Source organism: Neomonachus schauinslandi, chromosome 4, assembly GCF_002201575.2.
Source record: "Neomonachus schauinslandi chromosome 4, ASM220157v2, whole genome shotgun sequence".
NCBI lineage: Eukaryota > Metazoa > Chordata > Mammalia > Carnivora > Phocidae > Neomonachus > Neomonachus schauinslandi.
The window spans coordinates 18,769,970-18,786,338 of NC_058406.1; the positions used below are offsets into that span (position 1 = coordinate 18,769,970).

The 16,369-nt window shown below is 58.2% G+C and overlaps 1 protein-coding gene across 1 annotated transcript in view; it reads left to right on the plus strand.

Annotated features, from left to right (window-relative positions):
- Window positions 1–15,607, plus strand: part of SELENON (selenoprotein N) — a 16,832-nt gene extending 1,225 nt beyond the window's left edge. Inside the window, exons 3-13 of the mRNA XM_021684399.2 lie at window positions 600–717; window positions 3,662–3,795; window positions 6,356–6,568; window positions 6,758–6,882; window positions 7,439–7,576; window positions 9,193–9,274; window positions 9,647–9,835; window positions 10,154–10,259; window positions 11,345–11,457; window positions 11,544–11,645; window positions 12,912–15,607. Of these exons, the coding sequence (XP_021540074.1) occupies window positions 600–717; window positions 3,662–3,795; window positions 6,356–6,568; window positions 6,758–6,882; window positions 7,439–7,576; window positions 9,193–9,274; window positions 9,647–9,835; window positions 10,154–10,259; window positions 11,345–11,457; window positions 11,544–11,645; window positions 12,912–13,082 (1,491 nt within the window). The 3' untranslated portion in view covers window positions 13,083–15,607. The remainder of the gene's footprint in view (window positions 1–599; window positions 718–3,661; window positions 3,796–6,355; window positions 6,569–6,757; window positions 6,883–7,438; window positions 7,577–9,192; window positions 9,275–9,646; window positions 9,836–10,153; window positions 10,260–11,344; window positions 11,458–11,543; window positions 11,646–12,911) is intronic.
- The last annotated feature ends 762 nt before the right edge of the window (window positions 15,608–16,369 follow it).

The window sequence follows — 16,369 nt, forward strand, 5'->3', positions numbered from 1 at the left end:
CTTCCGCCCCCAGGGTCGCGGGGGGCTCGGAGGGAGGGGGAGGGGCCGGGCAGGCACGGGTTGCCGGGTAGGGGCGCGAAGAAAGGTCGGGACCGGTGGGCCGGGGAGGGTGGCATGAAAGGGAGGGAAAAGGGTGGGGGTGGTGGGTCGAGCAGACTTGGGAGGACTGTGCTGGGAGGCCAGAACGTTGGCCCAGTGTGAGGGCAGGGCCTGGGACAGACCGGTGGCGTGATCAGTGGGAGTGAAGCTGGGACCCAGGAGAGTCTGGTGGTGGCCCCGGGGAGTGCTGGGACAGTGCTGGGGGACAGGAGAGGACACTGGTGAAAGAATGTGACATGGGGACGAGACCAGGTAGGAGACTAGGACAGCCTTGGGCTTAGCGGATAGTGGATGAAGGAGCAGAGTGAAGCAGGGCCCAGCAGGGACCGGGTGGGGGACTGGGGCTCTGGGATGGTACAGAGGTGACATTTGGGTGGGTGGACTGGGAAGTGTTGTGAGAACTCAGGAAGGTGGTGCTGGGAGCTGCCCCCTCTGCCTGTTTAGGACCCCCAAGCAGGTTATCCAAATGGTGCTCAACGGAGCCCCTTCCTCCCAAGCAGGAGTCCGCGCTGAAGGCCCTGGGGACGGAAGGCCTCTTTCTCTTTTCCTCCTTGGACGCCGACCGGGATATGTACATCAGCCCCGAGGAGTTCAAGCCCATTGCTGAGAAGCTGACAGGTACCAGGAGAGGCTGAGGCCTGGGGAGGGGGGCACGTGCGTCATGGCCCTCAGCTTCTTGACCACTGTGCCTGCTCCTAGCAGGAGGGCCACCTGGAGAGGGAGATGAGGCACAGGGAGGTGCAGAGCCAGGATTAGAACCGGGGCCATCTGGCTCCAGGTCCCACACCGGTTCCCAGGTTTGAGGATTGCGAGAATGTCTGCAGAGTGGCCAGTATACAGTAGCTTTCAGGAGACAGGAGCTCTTACCAGTATTACTAACGATTAAACTCTGCTCAGGTGCTGTCAGATTCCTAGCCTGTCCTAGCGATCCATTTTTACCTACTTGTAATCAGTGACTTTTTTTTTTTTTAATAAAGATGAGGTGCTGAAATATTCTAATGAATTATTAAATGCTTCTCTCATGGTCTCACCAGCACCCCAACCTCTGTGTCCATTTCTCTCCAACATCTTGTGACATCTCTTGAACTTGGGATCTAGTTATCCAAATAGCTGGGTGTAAGTAGGTCAATAGCTGGGAAAGGCAAGGAAGAGAGACATCAGCTGCTCTCGGGTGAGTGAGTGCCGGGGCCAGTGACTGGCCTTCCGTGTCTCAGGCGGGGTCGGGTAGGTCGGCCACTTGCTGGTCTGGTGACCACAGTCCCTGCCAGAGAAGGAGGGTCAGATGAAAAATGCGAATTTGCTGGAGCAGATGTGGGTCCATGTCTCTCAGTGGCATTCAGTTCTGCGGTGAAGGCAGATGGGCAGGTAAACAGTTCAGCCTCATGTGGATTGGCCTTGACCTCTTATTCTGCAAACACTCCTCAGAGCATCCACCCAGCCACCTCCTTGTCCTTTTTTATGGACAGAGAGAGTGAGTTCCCTCGTAATGACATGTTGGACAAGCTTGCTGGGCTCGAGGGCACTTGTAATTTTTTTCACATAAATCTTTTTCTCCCTCCCTTAACACCTAGGCTGCTAGGAGTGCAAAACTGGACCAAATTTTGGGAAAAGAAAACATAAAACAAAGCCCAAAACATCAAATCTATGCAGGAACCAGAAGCCATCTGTCTAGTTGGTTCAGTTATGAGTGTGTTTAATTTTCTTTATACGTTAAAAGTTGTACGAATTGTCTCTAATGAGTTACTTATAAGTCAGGCAATAAAACTTTTTATGAAAGAAACTAAAAGGCCATAACGTGCTGGACAGTGGTATTAATAATAATCTGTGATAAGAGTAAAATACTTGAAAAAGCAAGGCAGACGAATAGGCTTGCACATTCCAACTGTTCCCTTTCTCTGAGGTTTCCAGATTGCTCTTTGGAAAGTTTTGCTACATCGGCTTACAAATGCAGAAATAACCGTGATTCTTCAGAACAGGGCTTTACATCAGAAGCTGATGCTGATTAAAAGGGCAGCTTCCTGATTCTAGCTCCTGAGGATTCTGACTCAGTAGGTTTGAGGAGGATTCTGGACATACGCAGTTTAGAAAGGGATCTCGAATGATTCTGATGATTCCTGTTTAGGAGTTGCTCCCAGTGCTTCCAATTGGCCTGTCAGTCAATTCGCCAGCAGATGCCAAGCATCATCTCTGTCCCATGAACCTGCCCGGGGACAGCACCATGGCGAGCAATGCCACTGCCTTACCCCTGAGAGGTGTCTAGGGCCCTCCCTTCCGTCAGTCACCCTTTTTGAAATAGGCTTCATTTCTCCCTCAGTCTTCATCATGACTCCCTCCACACTTGAAAGGTCTCAAACTGGGCATACCTCAGGCAGGAAAAGACCTGAGAAATCAAGTTCAGCAACTGCCACTCTAGCCCCTCCTTAGACAGATGAGGAAACAGGACCACCCAGAAAATCGGGGAGAAGCGAGTCTCCTCTCTTCCAAACTGGCATTCTGGAGGACATTGCAATCTATCTCAGAGCTTAATGATACCAAAGATGGTGTCAAAGACAGTCCTGTTTCTCGCTTTCATTCGTTCTTCTCAGTGGCTCTCTGACAAGCGTTCATTTCAAGAGGCCCCCAGGACAGGGACACGCAGGGCAGCATGGCCTCGATTGCCCATGTAGGAAAACCAGAGGGGCTGAGTGATTTGCCCCAAATGGTCCAGGAAATGGAACTGACCTCAGCCCAGAGCCGGGCGGCTGAGGCCAGCCCGCGTTCTCTTCTGCATGCCCCAGGCAGTAGCTTCTCTTTGGTGCTGGGACCCCAGCTACTGGGAGAGGCAGCTGCCTGTCCAAATGCTGCCTTTGGTGGGCCCAGCACCAAGTTCATCTCGGACTCAGTTCACAGAACAGAGGGAAGCTGGACAACCAGCCAGCCTGGCCAGGTGGAAAGAGCACAGGGTGGAGTCAGAATTCGGTTTGAGCCCTCGCTCCGTGGCTCCCCAACCCTGAATCTTCTGGTAGTAGTAATACAGCTAAAGTTTATTACGGGTTCACTCTGTACCAAACCTGGTGCTAACACCACGTGGATTCTCTCATCCAATCCTCATAACAAGCCACTGGCCAGATCACACAGCTGGTGAGGCGGGGGATTTGAACGCAGGTCATGTGGTTCCTGAGCCTTTAAGGAAACGGAGTCTCTGAGATCACAGTGCCCTCAGAAGAGGGTCATGGTTGATTGTGGGTTTAGAGTAAAACAAGCCTGGGTTTGAATCCTGACTCCCCCACGACCTAGCTGTGTGACCTTCAGGAAGTGACTTCACTCTCTGAGCCTCCACTTTCTCATGTGTAAAGTGGAATTGGTAATAATGTTATTATCGGCCTCTCTGGACTACTGTGAAATTAAAATGAGATACTTATTGGTTGTTACTTTGGGAATTGTTAACTATTATTCCAGCTCTAAGCCTGGCCCCCTTAAATCACCTTCCAGTGTGGGGGGAGAAGGGGGTGGACGTCCCCCAAGAAGAGAGGCCCTGCAGCCGGAGGGCAGGGCCGCTCTCCAGCAACTGTGTGTCTTCTAGGGTCCGTTCCTGCGGCCAGCTATGAGGAGGCGGAGCTGGCCCTTGACCCCAGTGAGGAGACGCTCACCATAGAAGCCCGATTCCAGCCTCTGCGCCCGGAGTCCATGACCAAGAGCAAAGACGGGTTCCTGGGGGTGAGTTTGAGTGGGGGGCAGTGGAGGCTGCCCCCAGGTGGGACCACAGATACAGGATCGTCTGCACACACTGACCCCCGAGAATAGGTCTGTGCTCTGTTTCGCTTTCCGTCTTTCCTTCCTTCCTTTATTAGCTGGCCCCATGACCCCAGTGTGCCAGGCCCTGGGGGGTCCAGAAGAGGGTGCGATGCCAACCCAGTTGTTTAGGACACAGTGTGGTGCAGGAGGGGTAAGCATGAGCCCCTAATCCAGACGGGATCCGGACTGGCTTCCTAGAGCCAGTGTGTCTGACAGAGACTGCAGGAGGAGGGGGCTGAGCAGGCGGTGGCAGGGGGAGGGATGGAAGGATGGAAGGACCCGGGCAGAGGAGGCAGCACGGGCACTGGAGCCAGCTCATTACTTTCTGCAAGTCGGTCTCCCCGCCCCCCCCCCCACGCCCCGGCCGCCCACGCTGTGACTTTCTTGAGGGCAAGGCCTGCCACTCATGCCTCTGCACTTCCTCAGGCCCCTGGCACCTGACAGGTGCTCTGCTGCACTCTGATGAACCAGACCTGAGGTTCAGCCCCTGGCAGGGGGCCGTGGGGGGGGAAGGGTGCCTGACTAATGCTGTCCTGAGCAGCCCCGCCCCGTCCTGAGGCCCCTGGGCCAAGGTCGCAAGCCCATGCTGGCCCCAAGGCGTCCCCACACCCTGCCTGCCTTCCCCGCCCTTCCCCCTCAGCTTGCTCTGTTCCAGCCACTCCAGATGTCCAGGCTTTCTTCCTGCTGTGAGCCTTCTTGGATGTTGTTCCCTCTGCCAGGAGCAACCTTTCCTCTTTGCCCAGCCCACAGCGACTCAGCCTTTCGGTCTCCCCTGAAAGGCCACTGCAGCATGAACAAAGGTCTGAAGGCAGGAAGTGCCGGGCCAGCCACCTGCGGACAGAGAGCTGGTGCGGCTGGACCCAGAGCACGTGGGACACAGGCAGGTGCATCCCGGCCAGTGGGGCTGGAAGAGAAGTCGCCAGACTGCGGAGGGCCTCGTCACCTGACTTTGGCCTTCCTTCTGCAGCAGCAAATTACCATAGCAGATTTTGAAATGGGAGGGTTCCCTCGTCAGATGCTCGGCAGGCTGGGGAGAAACCGGAGACGAGAAGCCCCGTTCTTGGTGGGCCGTTTGCCCCATGGGGACCAGGGGAGGGAATGGGTCTGGTGGGGAGCGAATGATGTCAGTCTGGACACATTGAAGTCGAGGTGCCTGGGGATGTCCAGGGGGACTGGACTGTTGGCAGGGATAGTTGGTGGCTGAAGTTGTCCGAATAGATGAGTCCCCCGCAGAGCAGTGAGAACAGGGTGGGAGCTGGCGGGGTGCCAGGGTGCAGCTGCACTTGGAAGATGGGTCAGGAGCAGCGCCCCACAGAGCGCAGTCCCCCTTCGCGGGCAGCTCCCCTGCCAGGGTGGCCAGCCCATGGGCAGGACCCCGCGGGCAGGCGGCTCCACCGGGCGCGCCACATCCAGTCCTGCTTAGAGAACTGCCTGCTCAGTCTCCTTGGGGAGTAGCTCCGAGAACCTCTTTCCTCCCAGTGAGCCTGGCCCCCGCCACCACCGTGGAGGCAGGGAAGGGAGAGGGAGCCTGATGCCGTCGAAGACCTGGCAGCTCCCTGGTGGCAAAGCGCCCCCCGAAGGGGCCAGGCACGTGCTGTCCTAGTGGCGGATGCCTCATGGGGCTCCTGCCTGTGGCGCAGAGGGGCAGGGAGGGGTTGCCCAAGGGGCAGCTTTTATCCCAGGACGTGCCCCGGGTCCTGCCTCGGTGCTCCAGACGTGCAGACAGACAGGCCCGCACAGTCTGACCCTCATTCTGTCCCGCGCATCAGCTCTCCTGACGGAGATGGGGCCGTACTGACCAGGAAACAGCTGAGGGACGCTGGGCATGCCAGGTGCCCGGCCAGCGTGGTACGGGCGACTCTAGAAGGGGGCGCTCTCTGAGGGTGACCTTCCTTCCCCTTCTCTGCGGTCGCATCCTGCTCTTCACCCCCGAGATTTCCCCCAAAAGGTGGTTACCACCTTTCTCCTCAGACTTCTCTCCAAAGCCTCGGCTCCCTCTGTGGGACGTTAGCCCCAGGGGGACACTTGGAGAGAAGAAGGTCAGGGAGAAGGCAAGGCTGGTGGAGGGGGTGGCAGGCAGTGGCTGTCAGGATTGCCATCTGGTGCAGAGGAGGGAGGCAGGACCATGTGTCTGGGAGGCCTGGGCTTGGCGAAGAGGCCGGCAGAACCCCTGCACAGAGCTCCCCGCCACCCTGCCCCCCGCCAGCCCCAACTGGCCCTGCCAGCTCCAGCCTGGGCTGCCCCTGAGCGGGCCAACAGGGTGCTGCTGGGGGCCGGGGAGGTGAGGTGAGCCTCAGCTCTGGCAAGATAGTGCCTGCTAGGCCTCTGGCCGTCCCCAGGACAAAGCAACCCTGGGTCCTGCTGCTCCCTTCGCTTGTGGGCCCGCTCAGGGCTCAGGGGAGACCTCCAGGCCCGCGTGGAACGGGGACGCCCACGTCGTGGTTCTCGGCGCCCTAGAGCTCCGGCTTTCCTCCCCCCGCAGGTCTCCCGCCTGGCCCTATCTGGCCTCCGCAACTGGACGACGGCAGCCTCGCCAAGTGCGGTATTCGCCGCCCGCCACTTCCGGCCCTTCCTTCCTCCTCGGGGCCGGGTGGAGCTGGGCGAGCCCTGGTGGATCATCCCCAGTGAGCTGAGCGTCTTCACCGGCTATCTGTCCAACAACCGCTTCTATCCACCACCGCCCAAGGGCAAAGAGGTGAAGGCCCCGTAGTGAGCCCTAGCCCCAGCCCAGGCATGACCCCCTCTGCGTCTGCTCTGCACCCGGACCCCCAACCCCCTCCCGCACCCCCTGCCTGCAGGCCCAGAACAGACGCTCACCTAGGGGATCAGGACCCAACAAGCCAGCACGGGTCTTCACTACCCGCCCCCTTTCCCCCCCCCCCAGGTCATCATCCACCGGCTCCTGAGCATGTTCCACCCTCGGCCCTTCGTGAAGACCCGCTTTGCCCCTCAGGGGGCTGTCGCCTGCCTGACGGCCATCAGCGACTTCTACTACACTGTGATGTTCCGGTGTGTAGTCCTCAGAGACCCTTCCTGGCCTCTCAGCCGGGCCGGGGACCCCCGGGAAGCATGGAAGGGCCCGGCACCGTGAGGGCAGGGCCTTCCCAGAAGCCCCCAGTGCCACCACGTACCACCCTCTGGTCTTGGGCAAGCAGTGTTGGCTCTCCAGGCCTCAGTTTCCTCATCCATGGGGGGGGGGGTGGTGGTGACTTCCTCCTGGGAGCGTGGGGAAAGCATGGGGCGTGCTTAGCATGAGGCTGGTGGCTGTGACTGTTACCCACCCAGAAGGGGGCGCGTAGGAGCTGTGATACCAGCTCACACACACCCTGCAGAGGCTGTGAGGGCTCAGAGGAAGGCTGGTCAGGCCAGGCCGGGCCCTGAGGATGGGCAGCGCTCAGAGAGCCTCATGGCCTCTCCCTGCCGCACACATTCTCCTTCGTCCCCTGCCCAGCCCTGTCCTCCCCATGAGAGTCTGGCCAAGGGCTCCCCAGCTTTGGCACAAAAGCAGCAGGGTGGGCTCAGCAGGGGGCTGCTCCCAGCCAGGCTGCTTCCCCCCCGCCCCCAGGATCCACGCCGAGTTCCAGCTCAGTGAGCCGCCTGACTTCCCCTTCTGGTTCTCACCTGGCCAGTTCACCGGCCACATCATCCTCTCCAAAGACGCCACTCACATCCGAGACTTCCGGCTCTTCGTGCCCAACCACAGGTGGGAGCCTTGGCCCCGGCCCAGCCCTGCACCCCACTAGAGTTGGCCCCACTCCACCCCCCAGCTCCAGGAGCTCAGGTGCAGGGGCCCAGAGGCCCCTTCCGTTTCTGTCCCTCCTTCGCTCCCCAGAGCCACTTCTCTCGGAAGGGGCCTGGAGCTGACCCAGGAGCAGGCAGCTAGAGGTGAGCGGAGGTGGGTCGTTCCATCATCTGGCAACCATGTCCCAGTTGGCCTGGACCGCCAACGCCGTGCCTGGGACCCACTGCCACAGACCTTCCCCGAAGCTGGAGCCTAACACCCTCGTTCTGCTGCCAGACCTCCCACACACCCATGACCCCAGCCTGCGCATGGCATCCTAGCGCTGGCAGCTGGCCAGGGACCTGGCTGGTCCAAGGCCAGGAAGCCTGCCCAGAGGAAGAGACATGGAAGAGCTGGGTGGGGCGGGGTGGGGTGAGGAGGGTTTAACCAGGCAAAGGGAGCAGCCCATGTAGTGCGGGGGGCAGGCCCTCCACTGCCTGCAGTTGCTACCACAGGCCCTGGGGGGTGGAGGGAAGAGGCCTTTCGGGAGGGCTCCATGCCGGCCGCCTGCCTGCCTGCCCAGCCTGCTCAGGGTCAGCCTCTTGTCGGGGGAGCATGGGACCAGAAGGCCTGGCTTCAGGTCTTTCCAGATTCCTCCCTGATAGCAAGTGGCTGCTTAGTGGGTCTGAGTGACCCAGGACAGGGACGACCTTGGCTGGGAGTTGGGAGCCCCATAGTTAAGTCTCCACGGTGGCACCAGTGGGCTGCCTGGCCCTGGGCAAGGCCCTGGCCGTCTCTGGGCCTGTTTCCTCATCAGCTACACGGGGGGATGGCTCCTGGGCATGGGTGAAGGGATGGCTGGGAGAGTCTGGGAAGAGAAAGCGGCCGCCAGGAGCAGGAGTGGCTTCTCCCTCCCCTCAGCAAGCAAGCCCCCACCCCCCACTGCACAGGCTCAGCCCAGAGCACATCTGCTTCCACCCCAGGGTTGGAGGTGGGGGTCCTGGGTTGGATGAAACAAGGCAGGGGCAAATGACCAGCCCCACGACCAGCTGCTCCTGAGCCTGTGTCTTGGGACCAGGCCCCGGGGGCTGCCCAGCTCCTCATGCGCCACCCCCCCACCCTGCCCAAGGAAGTTACTTGTCGGTCCTGGGGCTCCCTCATGTGGCCGATCTGCAGGTGGCCTGTGGTGGGGCCACACTTCCAGTGGGAGGGGGGGGCCAGCTCAGGGAGGTGGGCGCTGCGCTTTCAGGCTGCCCCTCTCCGTGTCCTGAGGGAGGCACTGATGATCTTTCCGCCTCAAAGAGCGGTGGGCAGCATGTGAGACACGGATGGCAAAGCCCTTTGTGAACTGGAAGGGGCTGGGCCAGTGGAGCGTGGTGTGGTTGCGGCGCCTCCTGAAGAGGCGGCCCAGGGACAAAAGAGGGCCCAGTCTCTGCGGGCAGAATCCCAGTGGCCCTAAGACCTCGGGGTCACCTTGTCAAGCGCTGGTGTTCTCATCTGTAAAATGGGGAGGCCTGTGTGCTCTCAGAGAGAGAAAGGTGGACATGAGCCTTGGTGACGGGGGTGTTCTGCCCTGGCTCCCCTCTTCCTGTCGCCAGGTCTCTGAACGTGGACATGGAGTGGCTGTACGGGGCCGGTGAGAGCAGCAACATGGAGGTGGACATTGGCTACATCCCCCAGGTGAGCACACAAGGGGTCCCGACCCAGGTCTGCACGGCTGGGTGCCGCAGGCAGTCCGGGTGAAAGCCAGAGCTCCTGGTGGGCTGAGGCCAGCTGTCCCCAAAGCAGGATTCTGGGAAACCACCTGATCCTGCACAGAAAACCTAACAGTTGCCGTTGGCCCTCAGATGGCTTCACGCGGTGGAAGGAGCCCTGGATGGACCCTGGCTCTGTCCCAGACTCACCGCAGCCCTGACCCGGCCCTGCTCTTCCCGGGGCCTCAGTTCCTCCACCTCCGCATTGAGTGGGGGGATCTTTGAGGGTCTTTCAAGGATTCTTGCCCCTCTCTGAGACACCCTCACTGATGTCATCCCCTCCTAACCTATGGCCCAGATGGAGCTGGAGGCCCTGGGCCCATCAGTCCCCTCCATGATCCTGGATGAGGATGGCAACATGATCGACAGCCACCCGCCCTCAGGGGAGCCCCTCCAGTTTGTGTTTGAGGAGATCAAGTGGCAGCAGGAGCTGAGCTGGGAGGAGGCCGCCCGGCGCCTGGAGGTGGCCATGTACCCCTTCAAGAAGGTGGGGCTAGACGGGAGTGAGGAACAGCGCGGTGGGGGGTGGTGGCACTTGATTCCAGGCTGGGTACAGGGCTTGCTGCTGAGGCCACCTCCCTGCCCGGCCCACCCATACCAGTGGGGACTCTCTTTTGCCCTTCAGAACTTGGCAGGAGGCATCCCCTGGCCCAGCAATACCCTTTCTCTCTCTCTCTCTCACACACACACGCATATGCATGCACGCACAGTTACACTACAAACACACACATACACATTGTCCACACCTCCTGAATAGGACCCTAGCCGCACACGGTAGCTTCTCTGTGTCTCCCCTTGGCCCCAGGTCACCTATCTGCCATTCATCGAGGCCTTCGACCACGCCAAGGCCAAGAACAAGCTGGTGCACTCAATTCTGCTGTGGGGGGCCCTGGATGACCAGTCCTGCTGAGGTGAGGGAGACCCTGCCAGGCTGAGAGAATGGGGGGACACGTCACACCTCATGGGGTACAGGAGGTCTCTGAGACCAACAGGACTGCCTTGTTGGGGCATGGGGGTGGGGGGCTTGGGGACTACACAGGGCAGGGATGTGGAGTAAGAGCCCGGGGGAGTTCTGCGCTGAGCTCAGAAGAAGCTGGTGTTCACAGTAGGAAGAGCCCGGCTGCTCAACCATCTTCAGCGTGGAGACCTTGGCCACGTGACTTCCCCTCCTTGAACCTTAGTTTTCTCGACAGTGAGAGGGGGAACACACCCCGCAGAGTTGTGAAAATGGGTGTAAGCATGTCTGTGCGCCGTGAAGGGTTGCACACAAGTAAGAAAGTAGTGCGTTCACATATTCGGAAGATCGACCCAAGACCTACCGGACACAGAGATTTAGGGTGTCTGACAGCGGGGACAAAGATGGTTAAGACCGTGCCCCTGCCCTCATCCAGTCAATCCACAAGCACCCCAGGCACCGTGTGCACCAAGCCTGTAGGCTGGGTGCTGGGAGTCTTGTCAGAAGTGAAGTGGTCCCCGTCCTCGGGGAGTGCCGCGTGTGTAGAAGGCGGGCGTCGAATGAAGACAAGCGTGGTGAGCGGCACACGGGGCATGGTGCAGGGTGGCACAAGACTGTAACGGGGGGCTCAGGGGAGGCTTCTCAGAGAGAGGGATCGTAAGCTGAGACTTTGGAGGAGGAGTAGGAGTTTATCAAGTGGCAGGAGGAAAAGTGTTTTAGGTAGAATAATCTGTGCAAAGGCCCTGGGCTCTAAAGTTTAGTGGATTTAAGAAGCTGGCACTGTCTGCAGGTCCCTGGGCTGAGGTTGTTGTCCGTCTGTCTGTCTCCCTCCTCCCCCCGCGCCCCCCCCCCCGCCACAATGTCACTGACTGGAATTACAGCGATCCTCTACTCAGCACCTACTCTGTGGCAGGCTCTTTGAATCTGTTCTTACTGGGGCGCGCAGACGGCTCCACAGCCCAGGAGGTTTATTGCTGATAGAGAACCCGGCAAGACATGTGGGGGCACCTCACCCTTCCGGCCTTGCTGTTTCCTGAACAGGTTCGGGGCGGACTCTCCGGGAGACTGTCCTGGAAAGTTCGCCCATCATCGCCCTCCTCAACGAGAGCTTCATCAGCACTTGGTCCCTGGTGAGGGAGCTGGAAGACCTGCAGGTGAGTGGCAGGTGGGTGGGAACAGGCCCACGGGAGCCCCGGGGACGGGGCCAGTGGCTGAGGCATCGGGACACGTGTCCCCACAGAACAACCAGGAGAACCCGTCCCACAAGAAGCTAGCTGACCTGCACCTGGAGAAGTACAGCTTCCCCGTGGAGATGATGATTTGTCTGCCCAACGGCACTGTGGTAGGCAGCCCCCCGCGCCTTCCCCCAGTCGGGCCAGGCAGCTCAGGGCAGAGGAAGCAGCAAGCAAGGGGCGCGCACTCAGAGACCTCATCAGGCTTCGGGGCTGGCTCTGCCACTTCCTGCCGCTCTCCCAGCCAGTCTGAACCTCACTGGTCCCCCTCTATAAGATAGGAATTGTCACACCCGCCCTGCCTGCCTCGTGCAGGAGTGGGGACACTTCCACAAGAAGGGGGACCTCGACAGCACTTCGGGGAATGGACAGGAACGTGGCCTGGAAGGGAAAGCTCACCCTGGACTGTAGTGGCCAGCTCTGGGAGGGAAGGTGGAAGGAGGGGCCGGGCCTCATGACAAGCAGAGAGGACCAGGGGGCCCCAGGCTGAGCCAAGCTGCAAGATCCTCTCTCTCCCCGGGGGCCCCTATAAGTACTCACACACAGCCTCTCACGGGGGTCTCACACGGCTTTGGGAGAGGGACAATGACAAGTGCCCATTTTACAGACAAGGAAACTGAGGCTCAAAAAGGTTCAGAGTCTTGGTGAAAGTTACACAATTAAGAAGTGCCGCTGGTTTGGAAACGGGGCCTGCATGTGAGCCTCAGAATCTCCTGCCCCTTACCCTTTGAGTCCCGAGGGATGGTTTAGTGTGGGGCTGAAGGCCTTGGGAGGTTCGTCAGCTTCCCCAGGCTCTCAAGCGGAGGAGGAAGTCGGGGAGCAAGAGCTGAGGCTGGCCGGGAAGAGGGCCACTGGCGCTCAGCACGGTGGGCCCGACCCTGGCAGGCCCTGGCATCCCAGAGCCCGGCGGACAAAACTTGGCCTGGGGACTGCGCCCTCCCGCTTGTCCATTTGTTTCTTGGCTTGTGTACTGGGCACCTCCCCTTAAGGAGCTGAGTAGCCAGGGCGAGAGGAAGCGGAGAAGCAGGCACACAGAGTGGGTGGGCATTTTGGCAGAAGGGAGTGTGGAGTTCAAGGGTCACAGGAACAGAGGAGAAAAGGGCCATGGGGGGTGGGGGCGAGGGGAAGGCAGAGAGGCGTTAGGTTCTGGCCAGTAGATGAGTGTGGGAGAGCTCCGCAGGCAGAGGGCCCTGGGTGCCCAGAGGCGGGAGAGGGGAAACAGCCGGGCCCTGGGTCAGGTTCTGCTCTGCCTGTCTGCCATCTGCCTCGGAGTGAGGACAGTCGAGGCCTGAGAGGGGCCCCTTCTCCCAGGAGGGCATGAGCAGACCGGGGGCAGTGGGGGCCCGCTCACTCTCCTCACCCAGCCCCTCTCCCAGGTCCACCACATCAACGCCAACTACTTCTTGGATATCACCTCCATGAAGCCCGAGGATATTGAGAACAACGTCTTCAGCTTCTCGTCCACCTTTGAAGACCCGTCCACGGCCACGTATATGCAGTTCCTGAAGGAGGGCCTTCGGCGTGGCCTGCCCCTCCTCCAGCCCTAGTGTGCCCTCAGGCCATGAGAGGCCCGGCTGGAGCGGGGCTGGAGCAGGGGAGCTGAAGGAAGGGCCTCCAGCGCCGAGGACAGGCCCCTCAGGCCCAGAGCCAGCGTCCTCGCACTCCTACCCCTGCCGCTCCCAGGCTGCCCGTGGGACCTGAGGTCAATGGGGGTAGGCGGGCTGTCTGGGCTGACTGGATGGATGCACCTCTGGCCCCAGCTGCCACCATGAGCCCTTCACTACCCACATGATTCCAGAAGCTGTTCAGGATACCAAAAATGGGGCCTCGGGTCATCTCCCTGGACTTCACCCACTCGGGCACGTAGTCCAGGTCCTTGTGAGGTGAAGATCAGGGAGGAGTGGTGCTAGGAAGAGTGGGCCACCCCTCTCTCCTTACATTGACCCTCTCCCAAAAGAAACATCAAGAAACCCTGGACTGGGGGTTAAGGAGGGGTTGCCAGGGAAGCACTCTTGTTTGGAGCCTCCTTCCTGGCTGCCCCCCCCCCCCCGCCCCCGCCTGGTGTCCCCCAGTGGATTGAGTTTCAGCTGGAGACAGCCTTTTGGAGGCTCAGGGCAAAGCCGTCCTTCAGAAGGAGAATTCACTGTACCTGGGACCTTGGCTTCCCAGACCTCTCAGTCCAACCTAATGAGAGGACACCCAGCACCTATTTTGGGACTTGCTGGAGATCAGCTGCCTGGAGAGGTTCACTGTGAAGGAGACTTCTGCTCTTAGCAAGGGAGTCCACTGAGGGGTTCCTGAGGCCCAGGGCCAAGGCACCCCCAACCGCCTACCCCAGCAAGGGTCACAGTAGGATGACAGACCCAGCTCCACGGAAGTGTGGCTCAGCCAAAGACCACAGCCTCCCGCAGGGCTGGTGCTGCCCCAGCTGTCAGGGCAGCCCAGACCAGCTGGCCCACCACCGAGTGGCCATTGACCCTCCTTGGCCTCTCTTAAGGCCTTGGTCTACGTCCCAAGCCACTGACCACAGCCAGTTTTTTTTATATATGCAGAAAAGTGTTTTTATGTGAAGTTTCTCACAGTTAGGTATTTTTGATAACCCCAACGCTGAGGAGAAAGAAGGGGTGGTGTCTTCCCCCAGCAGCAGCCCCATGATGGCTGGATCTGAAATCCTAGATGGGTCCAGCTTGATGTCTTTGCAGCTGCACCTATGGGAAGAAATAGTCCTCTCTTCCTTTTCTTCCAGCTTTTTAAAAAAGGTCAGTGTACCCCCAACCCTATCCTTGCCCTCCACTCAGGCCCATGAGAGATCCTTGGACTTTTTCATTAAAGCCTTGGAGCCACACCTCCCCAACACCTGCCCCCACAGGGGCTCACTCTTAAACCTGGAAGAGGAAGGCAGACATTTCCTCAGACACATTCCCAGGCCTCCCATCCGCTGAGTTCTGTCTGCCACTGAAGTATCCATACTGAGCCTTCTCTGTCTGGGGCACTCTGTTAACATTACTTGTATTTCCTCATTTAATCCTCACAACAAACCTGTGAGGCAGACAGTAATTGTTCCCATTTTGCGGATGAAGAAACTGAGTCTCAAGGAAGTGAAGTGACGTGCCCAAGGTCACTGAGTGGTAGAGCTGAGATTCAGCCTGTCTCAATTTTGGAGTGTTTTGTTTTGCACTGCCCCCCACCTCTCTCCCCTGCCCATTTTCACTGAGGTGAAAAAGAAAGCCTTTCAGACCAAAATGTCTCACTCCCCGCTGATCTCCAGACCAAAGGAGGCGTGAGCCAGCCAGCTCAACCAAGTTGCGTCCTGGGAGGCAGTGCTTCCATGCCCCTTACAGGGAGGGAGGGCACCTGAGTCTGTCTCTGGGCTTCCAGGCCTGGGCGGCAGTAACCAATCCCATGAGCTACCCAGTGTCAGCAGAGACTCAGCCTCGCCACCCAGCAGGCTTTTCCTCTCGTGCTGGTGCAGGAGGGCCCACCCCACATTGATCAGTCCTTGTCCCATGTAAGGCACTGATTGCCTTGGCTTTCTGATCTTCATCTCAAGTCTTCCTGAACCTCCCCCCCACACACTGTGCCTTGAAGCTCATGGTGGGGGAGGGCCCCCAGCTCCCGCAAGTCACCCATCTGCCCCTTCCCTCCCCTACCCCACACATCCTATAATAAAATTGGAGAGACTAGGGTGGTTCTAAGTGCCTTTCCTTTGAATGGGATATTGGTCAGTTCTATCCTTGGTCTGACTCCTCTGGGATTGGCTTGGCAGATGGGCAAGGAAGCATGGCTGGAATGCCTTTGGGGATTATCTTTTCTGTCACTAGAGGGCTCAAGTGATGTTCTTAAGTTTGTGATAGACCTAACTACTGTTTTTAGAATCTGGTGAGAAAGATTCTGAAGTTAATTACCCATTGTCTTAGAAGCAGAGCCTAAGGTAGGCATTAGGTAATTTTTTTTTTTGAGGGAGTACACTTCAAGAAAAACCTGTATAAGAAGGAGTGAAGAAGGGACACCTAGCTGGCTCAGTTGAAGGAGCATGTGACCCTTGATCTCAGGGTTGGGAGTTTGAGCCCCATGTTGGGTGTAAAGGTTACTTTAAAAAAATAAAATCTTTTTTTAAAAAGCCTTTAAAATTTTTTTAAATTAAAAAAAAAAGGAGTGACGAAGAATGGGGAAAAGGAAAGTTGCTAAGCAGTGATAGAGTCTCAAATCCTAGCCTGGGCATGATCACAGGAGAAGGGTTCTGGAACATAAGCCATACCACAGAGTAGAACCTGCCTTTTGTACCCTGTATCAGTCAGTCAGTGACTTGGAAGGTGGAGTAAATTCCCAGGTTAGGGCCTCTGTGCTCCCTCTTGTAAGTGCAGTTTTCCAGGGAAGGGGGCAGCTGTGTGAAGCCAACACAGCAGCTGGAAGATGGGTTCACTGGCAGGGTAGAGGTGATCCGGGTTGGGCACCAAGACAGCATCTGCCACCCCCAGGAAAGACATCTAGGGTGGATCTGCAAGATCTGCCATTGACCAGGAAGGAGAATCAATGATTAAACAATAATTTGCCATCCTGGAAAGAAAGCTGGACCTGGAAGTCAACCCTCATCATTTGAAATATGGTAAGGATCAGGGTGGATAACTCTTGAGGTCTCTGGCTAGGACAGCTATATAATTTGCAGGGTCCAGTGCAAAATGAAAACTGCAGGGCCCCTTGCTTAATTTATATATATACACACACACATATATAAACGTATATGTATTTTATATAATTATAAATACACATATATACAAATATATATATATTTATACACACACACACACATATATACAAGAGGGCAACAGCAGAG